This window comes from Ursus americanus, chromosome 28 (assembly GCF_024610735.1).
Source record: "Ursus americanus isolate L20-20 chromosome 28, mUrsAme1.1.p, whole genome shotgun sequence".
Lineage (NCBI taxonomy): Eukaryota > Metazoa > Chordata > Mammalia > Carnivora > Ursidae > Ursus > Ursus americanus.
In genome coordinates, this window is record NC_142154.1 from 31,998,471 (window position 1) to 32,020,875 (window position 22,405).

The 22,405-nt window shown below is 44.8% G+C and overlaps 1 protein-coding gene across 1 annotated transcript in view; it reads right to left on the bottom strand.

The window, feature by feature from the left end:
• Nucleotides 1–22,405, bottom strand: part of THSD4 (thrombospondin type 1 domain containing 4) — a 546,279-nt gene that overhangs the window by 410,989 nt on the left and 112,885 nt on the right. The window contains exon 6 of the mRNA XM_087856815.1: nucleotides 14,864–14,966. Within this exon, the coding sequence (XP_087712941.1) occupies nucleotides 14,864–14,966 (103 nt within the window). The remainder of the gene's footprint in view (nucleotides 1–14,863; nucleotides 14,967–22,405) is intronic.

Sequence of the window (22,405 nt, forward strand, 5' to 3'; positions counted from 1 at the left end):
CCTCTCCCACTCCCCCTGCTGTGTTCCCTCTCTCGCTGGCTGTCTCTCTCTGTCGAATAAATAAATAAAATCTTTAAAAAAAAAAAAAAGAAATTGAATAAAAAACATTCATTTGAAAATAAAAAACTGCTCAGCTTGAGTTAACTGATCTCATCTCTGGGACTGGAAAAATAAGAGTAATACTATAATAGCTAACATTATTTGAGTACCTACTGGGTGCAAGATGCATGGATCATGTCACTTAATCTTTCCAAAGACCTTTGAGGGGATACTACTATTATCCCCATTTTCTTGATGGAGAATCTGAGGCCTTTGGTCCCAGAGCAGGTAACCATCAGAGTCAGGGTTTTAAAGGCTATTCTACATTTTAAGCCAAAAGACAGTGAATATGGTAATGACCAAGCACAACAAAGAAGAACCTTTGTTATTAAACAGCTTTGAAAATTAGAATCACCAATACGAAATTTCTTGTGGTAAAAAACAAATTGGTAATTACTGAATAAATACCTTTCATCAATGCAAATTAATTTTTCAAGTGGAGAAATGAGTATCTTAAAATTTCCTAATGCTATGAAAACGAGATTCCACTTAACATAATACATTTATCCAGAAATAGTTGTGTACATTGAATTTCTGTAAATCAAACAACATTTACTGAAAGGCTTCTCTAAGGTAAACAAGCAATAAATAGTTAATAAAATGAAAAATCATCTTGCAATCTGAATAGTCACTCAATTTATCTGTTTTGTGAATTTGGATTTACAGCACACTCTTGACATTCCTGAGGCACACATCCGGAACCTTCTTGAATTCCCAGATTCACAAATACAAAAATGTTTATAGAGGCTCCTAGCTTCTTGCGAATCACATTTCCATGGAGAGTCATATAAATTTCCTGTTCCGAGCCTTACGCTACACACTACAAATGAATCACACTTTCACATTTCACTTGAGGTATATCTCTCACTTGGCTGCCATTTTTCACAGAAAAGAAAAATTCTAATTAATTAATGAGTATTATTGCCAATGCACAAGTAAGTAGGGAACAGCAAAGCTAAATGCCCTTCTCTGTACGTGTATCTTGCAAGATAACTTTTCAGAGCCATATCTCAGTCAAAATTTGTGCCATGGGCCCTCAGGGGAACTCACAGAGAGTCACAAACCTGCAAGTTAAACCCACGAACACCTAGGATCTAAACACATTTATGAAGTTTGCATGGGCGGGGGAAAGGGGCATATCTACAAAATCCATAGAAATCCCACTGTTCTTGCTAACCCAAGAGTTTCAAAACTCTGCTGAGCATTTTGGTGATGAGTCCAGAAAATGGGATTATAAAAACCTTGGCCACATGAACGACAGGAATTTGCCCACTCATTCAAAATACCTACACTTTGTGTGGTTGGGGTTGGTGAAAATCACAGCTGGATGCTTTCTCTGCCTTCAGAATGGAACCGGGTCACAGTTGGTACACTGGACACAGAGCCTGACAGCCGGACCTTCTCAAAGCACTGTCCTGAGACTCTCAGCCTCTGACTGAAAAAGCTTGAACAAGTTGAAACCCCCACCCAAAACACCACTAACCATGAAAAACAGGCAGGACAAAGGGAAAGCATGAGTGAATGAGACAGAAAGAGAAATGAAAGAAAGAAGAGGATAAAAAAAATTGGCTGCCGTGCAGGAGAAAAAAAAAAAAAAAGAACAAGAAAGACATTATCATTTCAAAATATACAGCTTATACGTTTCAGAACATATTTGAAAATACTACTGCCAGATTTTCAAATTATTTATTTATTTATACCCCTTCTTGTTCCAGCATTTTGCTGCCAGATTAATTTTCCTGAAGCTCAACTCTGATCAAGTTACTCCCCTACTTAAAAAACCCCAATAGCTCCTCGCTGCCTGTAAAATGAACTCCAATTTCCTTAGCCTCCTGTTTCAGGCCCTCCATAATCTGGCCCCAAACTTCTAGCCCAACCTTACTCAGCTCTTCTTCCCTTTATACATCCTTCGCTCCAGCCAAAATACAGTCCCTGATGTTCCCCCGCACACATTCTGGGTTTTCTGTCCTTGCACCTTTGCTCCCGCTAGTCCCTCTGTCTGGAATGCCTTTCCTGACATCTGCATATGCCCCATCCTCCTCACCATTCCAGACTTCACCTGGAGGATGCCAGGCACAAAGCAGGCACTTGGTTATCAGTAGTGGACTTTGCAACATTTATACATGTGCTTTATACCCATCAAGTCACTGGATCCTCACAAGAGGAGGAAGTAACTTCTGACTGTGGTCCAAGGAGGCTGGAGCTGGTGCCTCTAGGGCTGTGTCCTTTGCCCACTCTCTTCCTGCTTCCCCAAGGCTCTCTCTCTCACACAGAACAAAAGGTGGCTGCATAAATTAATGCCAACGTGATGCAGAAAAAATGTTTTTTAAAGGAGAAAAGGTGCACTGTCCTGTTCTGCATGAACTCGTCCGGTTCTGAAGCACAGTTCCATTGGGTAGCCCCTCGGCAGGGCCCAGGAGGCAGGACACCACACTAGCTGATTCCAAAGGCAGAAGCCCCACGGGTCCAGGGGGCTGGGGTGGGAGCTGATAACCCAGACGTCCCACGGCACTCCCCGCCTGGAGACGTCATGAGCACAGCCTCAGGAGAAGAATGGATAACCATCGTAAATGTCAATGGCTTGAGTCCTCCTCTGAATCTGAAGAACATGCTGAAGGGCTTTTGAAAGGTAGCATTTCTCACTGAGGGTTTGCAAGCAGGTTGCTCCTGATCTCTGTACAACCTCTAGAGCCAGCTTAAACAAACACGGCAAGCAGGTGTAGGACAAGGCATCACGCCTGATGGATGGGGCGCTATTAAGTACGCCAAGGCGCCCACAGCTACACGCTCACCAGACAAGGGCCAAAGCTCTTACGTGATGAGTATTTGCGTAACCTTAAGGACAAGTGGAAAGGGGGCTGTATGCATCTGATCTGCTTCCCTTTCTAAACAGTTGGCATCGAGAAGTAACCTGTATGGACTGGAAGGCAAGAGCCCTCCTCTCCATTTTCTCCCCTTCCCTGTAACAGGCAGGCCTCATGATCGCAGCAGACATCTCATCCAAGTTCCTGTAAGTTTCCCCCCACACCGAAAGCCCCACTGTCCTGTTTACATCTGACCTATTTTTAACGGGCAGCTCAATTTAAAAATAAAACAAAACAAAAACAAAAAACATCATTTGTTAGAGCATGCCTTTAGATGAAAACTGTTTCAGGGATTAACCCAAACTTCACATCACTCCCCTGGACAAAACTTGACTCAGTCCCATAAATTAGGGCTCCCTCCATAAAATTTTGAAACAAAAGTTAATTTAGTAACCACGTGAAATCTATGGTCGCCCTGCCAGTCTCTTGCTCTGTCTGTTGCTGACTTCCAGCCTCACGAAAGGGCACGGCTTGTCTGCCTCGCGCCTCTGACCCCGGCTAGAGCTGGCTCTCCCCACCCCTAACCTGATGCTGCTTAGTCTCCTCCCCCCCAGCCAAGGACCACTCACCCTTCTCCTCGCCTCCCAGTGAAATGCTGTCTGTAGCAAGGTTTAAGAGAAAATAAAGTAACTGAACATAACGTAGAACTTTGTTTTCCTAAGCCTTTCTTATTAATTACTAAGGAGCAATCTTGAGTTGGAAATTCTGTTGACCAAATCCAAAGCTGCTGTTCAGTTATTAATCACCTCCATTTACAAAACTGTTCCCTGCTTTTTGCCGCCTTTAGTTCCAAACTAGAATTCATATGGGGCCCTTGTTTTACTTCTGGGCCAATTAAACATATCCAAACGCAAGTCTGGCAACAGGGCTGACATGGTTTCTTCACAGCAGTTGTTGGGTGGTGTGGTGGTGTGTATGTATCTGGACACCTCAATGCAGAGAATGAAAAAAAATCCAGATTAAAAAAACTAGGCACGGCCCATGGAAGGGTGAGCTGAACAGGGGGAAGCTGGTATCGTGAAGTAGTGATGACCCCTTCGGCTTTGCCCTGGGGGAGCTACTGAACCTCCACCGTCTTAGTCCCAGTACCACAGGCCCAGAAAGGTGCATCTTCCTCAGTGGGCTGCCCAGAGATCACTGGACGCCATCAGGGGCAAGAATGGAGAAGAGACAACCCCGAACAGAAAAGAGAGGGTCAAGTAAAAATCCAGACATTTCTCCTACATGAACAGAAATGGTTGTGAATGAACAAAAGCCTTATATTTCAGGGTAATAATATATACCACAATTAGTAATCTTAAAGAAAAACATATCCCAGGATATACTCAGTGGCAGAGTATTGTGATTGAAAGGATCTCAAATAGTGAGCTGTTATTGCAGCCTGGGTTTGCAGTGAAGAGGTGTGACAATAACGCATGTGAACTCTGGATCTGATGACAAGTGCTCTCCACAGTTCAGGCTGAAGATAGCTGGGTTTGGAAGCAGGATAATCCGGACACAAATAATTGCCTCTATTGCAATTTTGTTTTGCTGGAGGAGACACAGTCTCAGATACAGACAGGAAGTTCAATTCCAAAAACAGAATGAAAACTATTTAATACATAGATAGCAGGAAATCCAGTTTTTAGAAATTATTCCTGATTTAATTTCTCCACCTCTAGATACTTTGAACCCCTGAAGGAACCCCTAATTTAAAGTATCATTTAAAAATGATATTTTAAAATGATACTTTATTTTAAAATGATACCCCTATTTTAAAATATCATTCCAGGGGCACCTGGGTGGCTCAGTTAGTTAAGTGTCTGCCTTCGACTCAGGTCATGATCCCACGGTCCTGGGATCAAGCCCCACATTATCATCATCATCATCATCATCATCATCATCATCATCAGGTTCCCTGCTCAGCAGGGAGTCTGCTTCTCCCTCTCCCTCTGTCCCTCCCTGCCCTGTGCATGCTCTCGCTCCCTCTTTCTTGAATGAATAAAATCTTTAAAAAATAATTAAAAAAAAAGGATCATTCTGGAAATCAGGCCTGCCCCCAACTACTGCAGCTATCCTAAAGTCTTCTCTTGGAAAATTATAAGCAGTTACCTATTGTTTGGTTTTTAGTTACTTGTTAAATGTGAACATATTTTAGAGATAACATACAATGATATGCGTCCAACACATTTATTTGCATCGTTTCCCTGATTAGAGAAGATTTATACAGGCATTTGTACGAACACCTATGCAATGCTTGGTACACTTTATGAAGGCTTCAAGAACCTCATCTCTTTTCAATAAAGAACAGGGACTCATCCCAAACTTTCAAGCAACTAAAAGGGTTAATTGGCACCTATGTAGCCACAGTTTGAAAGACTGGAAAATGGTGCAGACAGCAACAAGGCAGCATATGCGTGGCCATCTCCCTTCCGTACCTGTGCAAGACATTGCTAGCCCATGCAATGACACCCTCGTTCCTGAGTCCAGCACAGCACAGCTACACTCAGCCAGGGCCAGGGCTGGCACAGGCTAGGAGACCTGCTTGGTAGAACTCACATGCTATATTCTAAAGAGCACAGCCACACTGATAAACAAACATATGCCCCAACGCCTACGGGATCAATGGGAGGAAACAAGTATTCAACGGGCTGGTCAAGCAAGGTCCCGGGGGACAAGGTGGCTGCTTTCAAATATCTGAAGGGGGAAACTGGGCCTTTCATTCAATGTGGTTCCAGAGGGTAGCCAGGCAATAAGCATCATTCCCGGGTAAACAATGGTGGCATCACAAGAGTATGCTGAGGCAGCGCAGGCAGTATGAGGAGGTAGATAAAGCAGACTGGGGAAAAAGAGGCAGAGCTGATGCACGCTCTCTCCCTTCCTCCCGCCCAACCGCAGATTTTTCCTTTAATCCTCTGTAAACAAGGCCCACTGATCCATGGAATGTTCTCACTGAGATGTCTAAGAAATAGAGATGGACAGGTAGGTACGGCTGCAGTTTAATAGCTGTGGGGGAGGGGCTATGCAGATAGGGGAGAATTTCTTCAGTAAATATGAAAAGGGCAGGCTGAATTTGCAACTTCAGTATAAACTGCATATTCACTGATTACTTCCTAGCCCTAAACCCTCTAAGTCTACAAACCTCTCGATGTCTTCCCAGAGCTAATTTCTCAATGTCCGCGCAAGGTGCAACAAAACGTCCCGACTGCTCCTTCAGGACACGCCCCTACCGATCTATAATACAAGCCCCCTCTGCTCAGGGGGGCAACAGAGGACGAAGACACAGTCCCAGGATTTCCTGGAGAAGTCTTGGTAGTCTTGCTGTAAAAACACATTTGTTTGTTTCTAGAGGAAGAGATCTGTCCCAGCTTGGTTACACAGAGCGGAGCCCCTGCGGCAAAGCACGGCTCCCAGCCCAGCGGGCTGTGTTATGTAAGTCCTTTTTTCATCTGATACTTCTATATGATTCTGCGCCCTGGGGCAGACCATCCATCCCTGAGACTCAGTTCCTGCATCTGTGGAATAGGCACACAGCAGTGACCCCTGACCCCACCCCACCCCCCCCCCCAGCCATACTATAGGACGGAGACCGTCTTCGTGGAAAACAGCTTCTGGGAAGAGAGAGATAATAGGACTGAGTCTCATGATTTAATATTTTGCAATGGGTTTAAGCTCCACACTAGGTTTCAAATCCTTAAAGTTATTCCATGTTCAGATGAATCTGCTCACTAGATGTTGAAATATACCCTGAGGCTCTTCTTTACTAATTACTCAGAATGACACTGGCTCAAGAGCCAGGAAAGAAAACTGCTTTTACAGGAACCATTTGCACTTTCTGGAAGACCCTACAGCAGGGACGATTTTCTCCCTCAAACAATCTTTCCTTTTAGAAATCTTAAATTTCCCATGGAAAAGATGAACAGGGAGGTGTGATTCTTATTTGCGCCATTCCTACATTCTCCTTACTCTTCAGAGAGAGAGAGAGGGAAAAACAGCATGGTTGTGAGAAGCAGCCATGTTCCGCACGCACATAATCCTACTGGGGAGCAGGAAGGCTAGCCCAGTGACCCAGATTGTGGAGATCGGGGGTGGTAGGAAGAGTCACTACTAGCCCTTCACTTCTCCCTGAGATCACCCCCGACACAGGACGCAGTGGGGTGGAAAGGGCACCACAGAACCCCAGCCTCTCTCCCATGCCCCTGTGTAAATGTTCCCTGATCAACTTGAATCATGTTAGCAGAATGTCTAGGAGCAAGGGGGATCCACACAGTTACAGGTCATGCATACATAAGGGGGCCTATCTGTAGAAATCTTTGGAAATGTAAACATCACAAGAATGAAAGAGTGATACCCGTATGTTATATTCCAATTCCAATAATTCCTCAAAGGTATTAAGAAGCCCCGTGAGCCTATGGATGAAATGAGGGTTGACAAGTCAGGTGGGTACCTTGACTTGTCATGAGTTTCTGTTAGGGACCTTGGTTGGGGCCATTCAGGATCCGCCCTTCATTCTTTTAGTTCAGCATCTGGATTTTCTTCTGGGGAATTAATTCCCACCCCCCCCTGTGTACAGTCTTGGTGGGAATGCCAATCAGGGGACCCACCCCTCACCCCTCAGGCCAAGAGGGAGGCATGTGATTTACACCAAACCAACAAAGCTTAGTTGTTTCCAGGGCTTTGAATCTTGGATGGAGAAACCTGTTGGAACTTAGCCATTGCAGCAGTAGCACACAAGGAAGACCATCAGTTCTATCCACCTGGACCCCCAGAAGCTTCCTCGATTTCGGTCCTTCACCAAGCCTGGTTCTGCACACTTCCTGTTGATTCTCTGACCTCCTGGATATTCTTCCAAAAAAAATCCTTTTGTTTTGACTTAGCCAAAATGCGTATCTGTTGCTTGCAAAAAAAGAATATTAACTAATACAGATGTCTAGCTTCTGGACCTATCTGAGGATTTCCAGGCCCAACAAAGCCCTATGTAATTCTAGATGATTCTAAAAATGATACTATGCATCTGAGTCTATTCTTCCTAAAACTCTTGTTCTTCCATGGTCAGGAAGAAAGAGTAAGAAAAATAAAAAGAGAGAAAGGAGAAAGAAAGGAACATCGCCATATTCTAGAAAGTTCCATCATGTCCCTTTCCAGCTGACTGCCCCCCACTCTCATAGGCAAACACTGTTCTGATTTCCATCACCCCAGCCTAATTTTTCCTGTTCTTAGAACATCATGTAAATGTAATCAGACAGAATGTACTCTTGCGTCTGGCTTATTTTGGTCAACTTAATGTTTCTGAGATTCATCCAGGTTTTTATACATATCAGTAGGGTGTTCTTTTTTTTCCTGCTGAGTAATACTCCATTGTATGAATGTACTTTAGTTTGTTTACTCAGTGTCCTGTTGATGGATATTTGGGTTGTTTCCAGCTTTGGGGCTATTAGGAAAACACTGCTATGAACATTCTTAAACAAATCTTTTTTATGGACATATGACTGCTTTCATTTCTCTTGAATAAATGAATTTTTATTAAATGCTGAAGAAGCTTTCTTATTATAATACCTTGCAGAGAAACAATAATATACTTTCTGCAGGGGAAAAAGAAAATGCCTACTTTTCTTTTAGGACAGGGTAGGTTCATAGATACCATTCTATTAACCCCCGACTCCCTCTCCAAGAGCTTCATTCTTTCCATCTGCACACACCCTTGTTTCTCAACCGTTCCAAACAAACCTTTCTCTCTCCCCTTAAACTAGCAAACATTCTAAATACGCCTTTTTCATGGCAATTTTTTTAAAATTCCCAGTCGTATTCCCAACAGCCTACCATGGTTTTATTTTTCACTTCTCATTCTCTCTTTGACCTCTTGCAGTGTTCAGCTGTGTTGACTGGTGCTCACTCGCTCTTTCTCTCCCTATCTTGCTTTATAAGAAAAGCTGAACTTTAATTACTCAGTTAATTTTTACTGTGAAAACAGGTAGCCAAAGACTGGTCTTAAATGCTCACAACTGTACAACTCCTCCCCTTGGCTTCCATACTCATTGACAGGAGAGATTCCACAGCCAGACTCTGGGGTTTGAACCTGGCTCTATCCCCTGCTAGCTGGGCGACCCTGGGCAAGTTATTTAACCCTTCTGTGCCTTTGTTTCTTCTGTAAAATGAGGCTGATAATAGGACCCAGCTCACAGGGTTATTGTGGGCATTAAATGAGCTAGCACCTGCAACTGTGCCTGGTATATAGTAAATGCTCAATAAAGACAAGCAGTCTCTACTATCTTATTTGATCCTCACTGTGGTGTATGTAATAAGAGAACTTTATAAAGCATGGTTGACTTCATTAATACAAGAAATGACACCATGGCGTTATGATGCCTTCCCCTTGCAGCCCTCTTTAATGGTTGAGCCTCTTTCCCTTGCTTCTTTAATACGGACACACTGCAAAGCTGCCTCCTTGACGTCACTGTCCTTATGATTCTATGCTCTCTTGAAGGTTTCATCCATTCTGGTGGCTTTAATTATCACACCAAGGCCAATGACTTCAAATACAGGTCGACGATCCTTAAATTTCAGTGTCTCATCCCCAACTTTCTGCTCGACATCTTGCTACCATTCAAACTCAACATGTATAAAACTGAAATCATTGTTTTGTTTTCACAAAGAGGCTACCCTCAGGATTTCTCTTTGTCCTCAATGATATACTCATATACCAAATACATATGGCCTAGTCTTGCCAGTTACTCCTAGACCTGTATGAGAGAGCCTGAGAACGGATCTTGTTAGGGTATCACTGGAATACTCTTCTTGTTTCCCTACGGCCTGTCCTGTCCACCTGGAAAGGTTCATAATGACTACAGACTCTGCAGGAGGGGTGGGCTGCGGGGGTGAACATGCAGGTACCTGGGAAGGAAGCAGCTTCATTAAAACACAAGCATCCTCATCCCGGGTCCAGCAGGACTTGGTCCCAAGCCTTTGCACCTCACGTCCCACAGTTCTGATTACACTGTGAGTGTTTTTATCTGGCAGCCCTTGCCCCATGCCCGAACGTGGTGTCCGTGCCAGGGCAGCCTGCAGGACCGGCGGGGGATGCAGCAGCACCCCTGGGCACCTGGGCGTCAATGTTCCATTCTGCACCTCCGAGCTCTACTCAAGGGGAAGAACTTGAGCTCAATGGCTCAGGGCCCTGTGCCTATGAGAGGCTGTGTGGCACCTTTAATATTCCCTGGAGCAAAACCAACGAGTCTTGCAAGCAGCCTGATCGAAGTCCCCTGGACGTCTAAGGAAGGCATTCGGGGAATTGCGTCGCAGCTTCCTGCCTGCGCTAGTCGTGAGGGCGGGTCACAGATACTCCATTTCTCTTCCTCTGAGCATAGGGTGGGATGGCACCTCCCTGCTGCCCTTGAAGTTCAGTGTGACAGGCAACTTGCTCTGGCCAATGAGATGTGAGCAGAAACAACAGGGATGGCTTCTGGCAGAAGCTTCAAGAATCCGTGCATGATTCACTTGTTCCCTGACCCCACCTCTGTGGGAGCATAGGGCGACAGGCAGCCTCTGCCAGCCTGGGGCCCCGAATGAGCAGAACACATACTCCATTACATGTGTAGCATGAGCAAGAGACCAACGGGGCTTCGTGAAGTCCTTGGGACTGGGGGGTTCTCTGTTACTGCACACCGTCTAGGCAATCCTGACAGATACCGCGGCCCCGACCCCATGACCGGTTGGCAACCTCCAACTCTAACTCCTCCTCACCTCTGGCTTCGAGATTTCCCCTCTGCTGAGTTCAGCCCTCAGGGCCACAAAGTGGACTTAAGCTACCCACACACAAAGCTGTCTCCTGATTCATGGATGAAGACTGATACCTGCTGCTGGGTAGCCCAGAGCGACCCGGCAAAACTTCGGCCTCTAATGCTGCCCAACCCCAGCGCCCTAATCATGAAAGCAGTACCACGTTCCCCGCTGTCAGCATCCAAACAAGAGTCTTCCTATTACTGCGGCTCATGCTGGCTAGGCTGGCGGCAGAATTTATTGTCCCAGATGGTTTTGAGAGTGAAAGGGGACTGGGCAACAGGTATAAAACTCTGCTGTCCCAGGCACCCTAACTCTAACACCATCATCTCTACAGTCTGAGGTCTAGGAGTTTGAGAAAAATTCCTAGAGGCATTATCTCGGGAGAGATCGCCATATCCAGGAAATGTGACTAAAGGCTGAAGCCGAGGCATGTGGTAAAATTAATGTGTTTATCAGAGTGCACTCTGCTTTTACTATTCTATGTGGCATTGCACTGAGTGAGCGCAGCTGTTTCTCTAAGCAGGCACATGCGAATAGCGGTAGACACGCAAACAAAACCAAGAGCCCAATGCAAAATCCAGCCGGGAAGTCTGAGCACCGTGCAGAAGCATTAAGAGCGCCTTCCTCCCGCAGGTCAGCCTGGGAGTCATTTACAAGGAAGGAGGACAAAATCAAGAAAACAATCTTAGTAGCAGAAAGAATGATGGAAACAAAGTCAAAGTAAATGCAATATCAGGAACCATGGGCTCCTCCTCTCCTGGGCACCCGAGACATATTAATGTCGGTAAATATTTTCAAAGAATGCTGAATCTTCTAGACAGAGTAACACATCGCAGATGGTAAATGATTTCTCTAATCTGCTGTTTTGCATTTTCCTTTACTTTGTAAAACACCACGATTCTAATTGGTTCATTCAAAATCTTATGGCTTATGATCAAGAAGTATGTAATGATTTTTGAAAAAGCTGTTTTTCTGTGTCCCAATCCCCACTTTCCACTGGGTTTCTGTCACTCACAACCAAGACTTCTAATTAATATATCTACCAAGGAATAGTGCTATATAATGTGAATTCAAATAGTTCCCCATAATCTGGGTGGGGAAGAGAGGGTGGGGTATATGTAAAAAAGATTGGCCATGAGCTGATAACTGTTGAAATTGAGTGATAAGTAAAGGAGCTTATTATTATCAACTATCAACCTATTCTCTCTCTGTCTACATATGTTAAAGCAAGTGTTAAAAAAAAATCTCACAGGCCTCATACTTCAAGTCCAGCACAAATCAGGGCAAACCAAGGAACAAAAGAAGCAGAATCTATCATAAACCAGACAATATCAGACATGTAAAGAGCATAGCTATAATACATGAAAACTTCAGCGCAAGAATTCTTTGCAATACGCAGGGCTTTGGATATGAGACCTGGCTCTATGAAGGCCTGACAGGAGCAGGGGGCCTTGGACAGCCATGGCTGGCAGATGACCAGCCCGAACTATGCAGACAAGGTCCGGCCCTGTACTTCAGCTCCAGGCAAAACAATGGAGTAGACATCGCCCTGCTGGAAGAATTTGCCCTTCCTCCCAGGTAATCCCAATAAAGCAGCTATTATCAAAGACTGGCAATAAAGTGCGGGTGTGGCTCAGACAAAGGCCTGGGTTACCTCTTCTCTAAATGTTCACTGACAACTACCACTGTTCTGACGCAACAATATCTCTCACAGTTTATAAACACAGCCACGATTCTGTCTCTTCATTTAGGCTAGAGCCACCACCACTTCTGGGGTCCTGCCTTCCCCTGGGATTAGAGGTTCTCAACCCCGGCTGCCCATCAGAATCACTTGGGATCTTTAGAAAAACGCTGGTGTCCAGGCTGCACCTTAGACCGATGAAATCACAGTCTCTGGGAGCAGAGCGCAGGCGTCAGTATTTCCGGAAGGCTCCTCGATGATTCTAGTGATCAGCTCGGGCTGAGAAGCACAGCCTCAGGTAGACAGGACCCATCAGATGCTCATTCACCGTAGATCCGTGCCTCACTTCTCTGGGCCTCCCCCGCTGCTGCTCGGACCACCCCCACTTTCTGATCTACTCGTGTGGGCAGACCTCAATCACTCCAGAACCTAGTTCTTTCCTCCTTCTAGTAGTTTCCTAGGGCTGCATGACAAAATACCACAAACTTGGTGGCTTAAAACAACAGAAGTATACTCCCAGGACTTTAGGTCTAGGGGCTGGAAGTGCAAAAGCAAGGTGTTGGCAGGCCACTCTACGCCAGGATCCTTTCTTGCCTCTACTAACTTCTGGTGGTTGCTGGCCCTCCTTGGTTCGTGGACATATCACCCCAATCTCTCCCTTCATTGTCACTTGGCTCTCTCCCTGGAAGTCTGTGTCCTTTCTTGTTTTCTTATAAGATCATCGGTTACTTGATTAAGAGCACACCCTACTCCAGGAGGACCTCAACGCCTTCCATCTGCAGGAACCCTGTCTCCAGATGGGGACACATTCTGAGGTTCCAGGAAGCACAACTTTCAATCTGGGGCGCTCTTACTCACCCATATAGAGCAACTCTTAGACTTTATCTTCATCAGAATGCATCTAAGACCTAGCTGGGAGCACAATGCCCTTTAAAAAATGTTTTACTTTGGAATCACTTTAGACTTCTAGAATAGTTGCAAAGATCATACAGAGTTCCTGTATGCTCTTCACCCAGCTTCCCCTAATGTTAATATCCAATAAGACCATGATACACTTATAAAAACTAAGAAATTCCCACGAGGACAATATTGTTGACATAACTATATACTTCATGCATCTTTCACCAGGTCTCCCACCCATGCCCTTTTCCTGTTCTGAGATCCAAATCAGGATACCAGCTTGCATTTAACACAATGCTTTTCAGAATGAAAAGGGCCACGGCCAAGCTCTGATTCACGGCATCAAAACTTCACTGCAGGCATCCTTCCCGAGCTCGCCCTCCAGCCTCTCAGGCCGCTTCACATTTGCATCCAGCTGACTCTGTGCTTCATCTCTTCTTCCTTCCTGTTTGGATCTGGTAACCCCAAATTTTTAGTGAAGTGAGTTCTTAACAGTTTTGAGGTCATAGGACCACTTTGAGAATCCACAAGAAGCTACAGACTCTCCTCTGAAGAAAATGCACAGACAAAAACCATTTTGCATCCAATTTCAGAGCAGATATCAAGGCCTCCCTCTTCCCCCAGGGTCCCCACTGAGACACGACTTCCCACAGTTTGGCTTCCACAGGCACTGGTTTTGTGATGAAATCACTATGAAGCCTTCTCCCAGGACAATTTCTCCAGCTCTTGAATGTGGCGGCAGTGCTCTGCACTCTGGGTTTTGGCCAATCCCAGGGATCCCGACAACTGCCTTGGGCCGACAGTGGACACTGAGGGTGGCTGGACTCTCCCCTTCTGGTCACCTTGACTGCCAGTACTTAACCCCACAAGTTTTGGTTGACCCATCCTCTCTTTGGAGCCCACTTTCTCTGTAATGGAAGGAATCTCCCAAAATGTAATACTTCTCAGTTCGAAAGGCGTGTCATCACCTCAGTTTCAACTAAGAAAAGTGACTCTGGAATCCAGAGCAGTATTACCAAGTTCTATCAACATCAGATCTGCTGCCATTTTGAAATGGCAGGAACCTTGGTACCAAGGACAATGCCTGCCTATAGCATTTCAGCTTTGGAAACAGCATGCGAAGCCCCCCCCCCCCCCGCCCCAACACACACACACACACTCACGAAAGCCAAACAACTGGCAACTCTACAACCCTATGCATCCTCTGAAGCCACCACACAAGCCTGGAGCAGGAACCAAGGGAAAGGGAAACTGTCCACTCAATCCTCACAACCTTGATTTGAACTTCTCGCTCCCCCCAGTTCCTCAAACGCTGTTCTGTCCCACTCACCTGGTCATCCTCAGATGCCACTCTTTTCTATCAATGCCTCATCTGTCTGACTGATGGTCCAAGGGTCCTCTGAGCTAAACTGCCTGCTGGTTCTCCTGCATCCTGGGGCCATACTTTGCTCCCTACTGCCACTCGAATCAGGATCACAATTCTTCCAGCATCAGGCAGAAAGGAACAGGGTTGGGGAATCACAATAATAACTCCTCTGGACAGAGCTGGGTCTAGTCTTACCTTCTGCAAATGGTTCCCATTCATAGAAGCGGCCCATGAATGGCTTGTTGTTGTAGGATGCACACTGGACCTCCCGGATACTTCTACTGCTTTCTGGACACACCTAATAAAGCAGGTATTAAATATGCAGTTAATGTCTGCATCTTTTTATAGCCCCAGCTCCACCCCAGGAGACCTCTCCAACTTTAAATGCCGGTCCTCCTCCACCAAAAGCAGTGTTTCTCAAACTGTGCGGATCACCTGCATCAAAAATTTAAAATGCAGATCTCAAGGCTTCAGTCCAAGTTTACTAAATCAGAATCTTTGGAAGGACACTAAAATTTTAACAAGCTCCCCAGGTTAAGCTTTTGCACCATAATTTGAAAACCACTAACCGAAACCTTCTGCTCCTGACAAATTGGTCTGCTCACCTCCCCCACAAAGGCCATCCATTTCCATCTGTTTGACTTTGTTCGTGCCATTTCTGGACATGGGATAATATTCACAGCAAGCATGTACAGAATCCTTACCATGTCCAGGTACTTCTTTAAACATATTACACTTACTAATGCATTTAATCCTCACAGTGACCAATGAGGCCAACCCGCTAGTTTTGCAGATTTTTCACAGATGAGCAAACTGAGGCACAGAGGCTGGAGTTGAGGCTAAGTGGTCTGGTGGCCACCAGGCTGCATGTCAGCGTCCGTCCTATCTTGTCTAAATTCTCTCCACCATCTAAAGCCACAGCACCCAGCCTTCAGCATGAAAAAGAATCACCCAGAGATCTCATGGGAAATGCAAAGTCCTTCCCTCCCCCAAGGATGGTCAGTCAGTAAGTCTGGGATGAGGTCCAGGAATCTATATTTTATCAAATTATCCAGGTAATTCTGATACACTACACTACTCAAAGAAAACATCCAGCTCCCTGTGGTTTCTTTCTTTATTTATAAATGATAAATATGAGCAAAGTGTGACATGAAAGAAATAAATATGAAATATAATAATGAGATCAGAATCTCTAATTCAAATCATGGATAAAGCATGATCTACCTTTTTAAAACCTAAGTACGCTCTTACTTAAGTGTGGGGGGTGTGTGTGTGTGTGTTTTAATAATCGGAGGAAAAGGAATCTGGCCTCTTAAATATTAAAAACCCTGTGTATAAGAGGTCTCTGGAATAAACTGCTAATAAGGTAGTTCAAAGTCCTGAAGGATTTATAAAGAAATCTATGGTATCTATCAGGTCTTTTGAAGAGGAGGGAACGAAGGGAAGAATAAAACCTGGTGAAGGAAAAGTGTCTCTTGCTTGATAAAGGACAGTCAGGCAAGGCTGCTGCTACAAACACGCGGGTGGTCATTACGCTGCTGTAGCCTGAACCAAACCATATGGAGCAGGAAGCCATGGGAAGCAGAATGTGGTAGAAACTGGTGGGGGAAAAAGGGCCCGGTGGATGGACAGGGTGGGCTGAGCTGTGACCATCAGTGAGAAGCCAACAGGCCGGGGAAGCCTGTCTCCTTGGGCTCTGGAAGCCAGGCTGCCGGCAGCCCCCAAGCCAGAACCGTGTAGGCGTCCAGCAATACCAGCTGTCTCCATGAAGGATTTGGCACTGAGATTTTTTTGACCACCCTTAGGACAGATCCAGAGTTTGACAAGGATGTGATCCGTTGGGTGACTTGGGAGAAGTCACCATCCTTGCAAAGAGAAAGAATCATTAAGGGGTTTGCTAAAAATACAGATTCTCTTTGGTGCCTGGGTGGCTCAGTTAAGCATCTGACTCTTCATCAGCTCAGGTCACGATCTCAGGGTCGTGAAATCAAGCCCCGCATCAGGCTCCATGCTGAGTGCGGAGTCTGCTTCAGATTCTCTCTTTCTCCCTCTGCTCCTCCCCCAACTCACAGGTGCTCTCTCTCTTTCAAATAAATAAATAAATAAAATCTTTTAAACATACAGATTCTCAGGCCTCACCCCAGTGGGAGGGGAGGGAAGGGGTCCAGGAATACATACTTGAAGAACTCCCTTGCTGATTCTGGCCCCGCCAGCCTGGCACCAGACCACAGCAGCAGTGAAAGGCCACACCCGAGCCTCAGTCTTACTCTGTGTTGGTTAACATGCAGCCACAGTGTTAGAGTAGTGACAATCAAATCCAACCCTTTACTTTAGAGATGAGGACACTGAGGCCTGGAGAAGTGGCGCAGCTTGCCAGAGGTCACAGTGACAGAGGGACAGGGCCCAGAGCACTGACCACCCACTCTAGCCCTAATCAGAAACTAGAGATTAGCTACTGGGTTACATTTTTTCATACTGGAAACAGACCAGAACAAGTGGGCAAATGTCCTGTTCCTCAAATAGCCACACCTATGGAAAGCCAAGCTGCTCTGCAGTGAGGCTCCAGCCAGAAGCCACCCTTAATTAGTCTGGTAGCAGTTATCAGAATTGGAAGCTACAGACCACAAAAACTCAGCCAGTCTGCTTAACCCCTTTCTCTTCCAACAGCACAATATGCCAAGAGGCTGGACCATGAACCAATGGATCTGTAGAATCATTCTGAATTGCTCAGTACTTGATGATATAAATGTATATTTCATGACATGGAACGTAGTCCACAACCCACTAAGCAAAAAAAAGTGTTAATTGATTGTGTGTGCGTGTGTGTGTGTGCGTGTGCACACAGAGAAAGAGAGGTTAAAGGCATTATCTCTGGAAGGTGGGTTATAGATTTTTTTCTTTTCACAAGAAAAGAAAGCTTTTTTGTGTATTGCATTGTCTAATTTTTCTGCAATAAATATGTAGTTTTTATGTAATAAACATGTATCATTACTAAGTCCTTCCAAACACTTTGGCCCTTCGCCAGCTTTACACGTGCTTGTAGTTTATAATCTTAGGGTATGTTCTGATGCCCCACTAATGCTCTTACTCCATCCATATGCATCCGCCAAGCCAACCAGTCACCTGTGAGGGATCATTCAGGGCATCCTGTCCCAGGTCACCAACAAGTTCTTTATATCTGAGCCTGGCCCAGTTCTCTCCTGAGGCAGGGGGGCTTTATGACAAGGGGGCTTTGACGCCTTGCCCGAGAAGTCCTAGCGGCCGAGGTCGGATTCAGCCTACGAGGCCTGGTGAAGTGACCTTGGCTGTAAAGATCAGGCAGTTGCAGATTGAGGACGAAAACCAAGCAGGCTAGGGAAACGCGGCTTCATGTCTTTTGTGGGTTACATCTGTTTGTACTTGTCATACTATTATCAGTATACGATCTCCTCTCATTTTAACAGACTCTCTGAAGTTAAAACTTCCAGGTTACAGATCATTTTACATTTGTTACATTTTAAGTGGGCTGTTTCCTGATGCCATAGACTGACTCAGCCTCACCTTATCAGTAGCTGTCTCTAGTTTACACTGTGAGTTGGCTTTGGGCAGATTTCCTGCAGACACTAATCCTTTCCATGGACACAGATTCTTATAATCTTCAGGCCAGAAAAGTGGGACAGGGAAAGAGCCATGTAGATAGAGATCAGGCTCATGCAGGATGGGGCTAGCAAAGCCCGGAGCTTCATCTCCATGTAATGCCTCTGGGAGATAACCTCCCTTCAAATGACTTCCTTCCACCCAAAAGAGGGAGGAATGTTTCCACTGGTCTCTTATGGGAAAAGGAATAAAGATGTACTTTAATATAATGAGCTGAATCTTTATAAAGCACTTCAGACCCTATCCAATGTTCCATCTAGACAATTGCCCAGGGTTGCTATGAGTTACAAAGAGTATTATGGAAACTCGGGCTATGTTCCTAGAGACCCCGGTTAATGTGAGATGACAAGTGCCTGCACCTAACTTCATTGCTCAAGAGGCCATTCTTGGTGATTGCATACTTATCTCTTGGTAATTAATTACTTTCAGTTCTTCAGTCAAGGGAAGGGCATCATACCCAATGAAGGTGGCACCAAGGAACATGACCTTGAAGTCTGCCTGGGTCCGACAGGCATTATTTTTATCCTTTGCATTGCTCTGGATTCAATCAAAAGACCAGAGACCAGCCTACAACATATGATGTATTTAACATCCCTGAACTGCTAGGGGAAAGTGGCTGTGTGTCCCTGGGCAAAGCACTTCACTTCTCTAAACCGAAATTATTGCATGTTGGTAGCAAGCTCCGCGGCACTCGCAGGGACTTTTTGTGAAGACCGGCTTAGTAATACATTAAAATTTCTAGCTCGTAATAATGCTCAGTAAATGCTAGCTGAGCTGGAATCTAAGTGGACATCAAAGATAACCCCAGCAGTTCCAGAAGCTTCCAGTGACTGACAGGTAGGTGTTCTGAGCAATGTCCTCCTCTCTCTTTCCCAGCTGGAAAAAGGGGTTTGGGTTTCCAGCTGCAGGATAATACAACCATGGATCAAAATTGCTTAGAAATTATCCAGCACATTTTTCAAATATGTTTCATATCTGCTTTCTCAAGTCACTTGGAACAAATTCAACCTCGCAAAAACTCTTGCCACCTGCTACCACTCCTAGCGTTCTCTGGACAGTCAGTAAGAGTTGGGTCAAGGTTTTGGATTTAAAACAACAACAACAAAAAACCCCTCCAGAATCCTGAGGTTTTCTTAGTCCTCAAACACCTTTTTTGCCCCATCCAAGTTCATAATGTTCTCCTAGAGAAAGGTGTTTCTCTCATTCAGTACATCCATCAAAGACCCAATGGATATTAAGATGACTAAGCCTATCTGTTCACCCAGAAAAACCACATATTTTTAAGTACTCTGGATAAATGTTCATACAAATCTAGGCCTATCCCAGGATTGCTTATTTATTTCTCCCTCCTTAGATTTATATATTTCTATGCTTATAAGAGGATCTAAACAAGAACATCTTTCTCCTAACTAATCAGAAAGCATACGGCCAAATGTAAACTTTTTAAAACATTTAAGACTTCTACTCCCCTCTAATTGCTACCCTGGAGATCATGTTAGTAAGAGTGGCCTCTTGACCCTCTGCCATCTGCTAGGACAGGGGAAGAAATTCCAAATATTCACTGTACCCCTACTACTGTGCATCAGGTGTTGTGACTATCAAGGAGACAGAGAAGAAGCCCTCGTTAATAGTCTCTTGCGGGGATTTTACAGGCCCTGGGGAGAAAAATACATCAGTGGAAACATGTAATGCAATGAGAAGAAGTTGGCAAACCGGGCGCTAAATTTCTAATCTTGCAAAACAAGGAGTTAACAGATCCTCCCTAATGTGGATAAATCAAGAAAATAGAAATTGTTTACATACTATATCTAATTAAAAATATAACAGAAAATAAAAACATGGCTAAGAGGGATCGGCAGTGTGGGAGGAAAGAGGGGTCATTTTTCATCTTTTGGAGTGAGGAGCTAACAGAGAAAATTTGAAGTTGATGTATCAAGAAGCAGAGGTATTAGTATGCTATTAGAGTTAATGGGGAGAATGACCCTAGGAACTAAAAATTAAAAATGACTGCAATTATATCCAGGAAGAGGGGCTGGGATACAGCTCTCTCTGCCACTGTGACGTTTCTTACTATTTGCACTACTCTTTATACTTATTAGAAGTGACAATTGGGAACAACTCATATATATGTGTATGTGTGTCTGTTTGACTCACATGTATATCTTCAAGGAGTTTACCATGATCCTAAAATCAGATGAGCAAAGGCTTCTATTTGGTAACTGCAGGAGTCCCAGGCTATCTAACAAAGTAGATTTCAATCTAGAAACTGTAAAACAATGATAACTCGTGAATACTGTGAAATAGCTTAAGATATTTAATACAGGTAGCTCAACTTCTAAGGCTTATATATATGCATGTTACTCAAATAGAAGAAATATGAAAATATATGAAATATGTTTATATGAAACATGTAAATATTGTACATACAAAAAATATCTTTACTATTTATATGTTCGCATATATTCATATAAGTATTTCATATGTATTTATGAAAGGTCACTGATAGAATAAGTCAGTAAGAGAACTTTCTATGGGAAATCCCAAGTGGTCTGAGGAGATGGAAAGCAGAAATTGATACAAAAAAGCGCTGACACCACATATATTTCCCAGATGAAGAGGCTGGTGATAACCTCATGATAAGGAGAAATTTACATTGAGCCTCCAGTTAGATGGCCTGTCCATCCCGTAAATGACCCCATCGTTCCTGGCAAGTTTCACATCTTACAGAATTGTTCTGAATTCTTGACCTGGCCCATTTATTTATTAAGTTCCTCCTTAAAGTACAGTCAGGAGGTTGTCTGTCAGCTCCTCTTTCATTCAATAGGAGACTAGAAATGGGATAGAAGTAGATCCTGTCTCAAGAGAGCTTAGCTATATTTGGGATTTGTCCAACATCTTCCCTTCATTTGCACTTACTTGGAGACAGAAACAACTCCACACGGACAAATCCATTGTCTGAAGGCAGTCCCACTCCAGGGAAATTAACCAGAGAGTCACTGATACCAGAACTCATCGCATTGGTGTATGCTAAAAGCTGCTTTTAGCCCCAAGGGTTTTTCCCCACAACGTTAAGTGCACTCTGTCTAAACTCAGGATCACGTCTCCTTTGGCAGTGAAGCCCTTTAAAGTCATAACCCCGTCCCCACCCTGCACCAGCTGACTCACTCCAGCCTCCTTTCTCCAGAAGGAGCCAGAGTGTCCGTGTCCCTGAGGGAGAAAGCCTGAATTCTGAGTGCTTAAGAGAAGAAGGTGGGGAGAGAGACACCTCAGCCTCCCGACAAACAAACGGCATAAACAGTCTTGTTTGTTAATGCATTTAGCAAATAATAATACAAAACCCCAGAAACGGCTAGTAGAATGATTTTAACAGCATCCCCTCAGGCACTAGAGGGACTGAGATTTGGTTTTCTCTTTCCCCGTGGCACCCTTATAAAGACTCAAGTTCTTTGGCTTCCAACTCCTGGCTGTCCATGAACTTCCATGAAGAAGAAATCTATTTACTTGATTCCTTGAGCGCTCATTATTTTTAGCCACAGCTGAGAAAGCGCAGGGGTGTGGATAAACCACAGAGACCTCCCCATGCTGCCCCTTTGCTCTGGAGGACACACTCACAGGGGAAGCCACCAATCACAGGAAACACATCTGTTTCTACCGAGAAGTCCCCCAAGAGTCCCCTTCTTGCTCCTCAGCCCCTCTGGGAACCCCTGTCACTTGCCCTCCCTAGAAAACCCTCCTGCACTTCTCCAGGAAGCCAAGCCAAGCTCATTTCCACTGCAGGGGGATTTCAAAGTGCCTCCCAGCCCGTGCAGGGGTGACTGTGCTCTCTACTTGTCATGACCTGATTATGAGTCTCTCCCACTGGCCTGTGAGCCACTGAGAGGCGGAGCTTGCATTCATCTCAGTGTTCCTGACCCACAGCCTACCACCTGACCCCACCGCCAATGTCAATGCTGTTTATGGACTCCAAGTAAGACCCCACACTAGCGAGTGGCCTGGCGTGTTATACCAGTAGATGTCGAAGATTGGTGTCTGCTCTAAAAGACCCTAAGACTCTCTATTTCTAACTGGGGCTTGTCACCTTAACTTTCTCACATACAATGC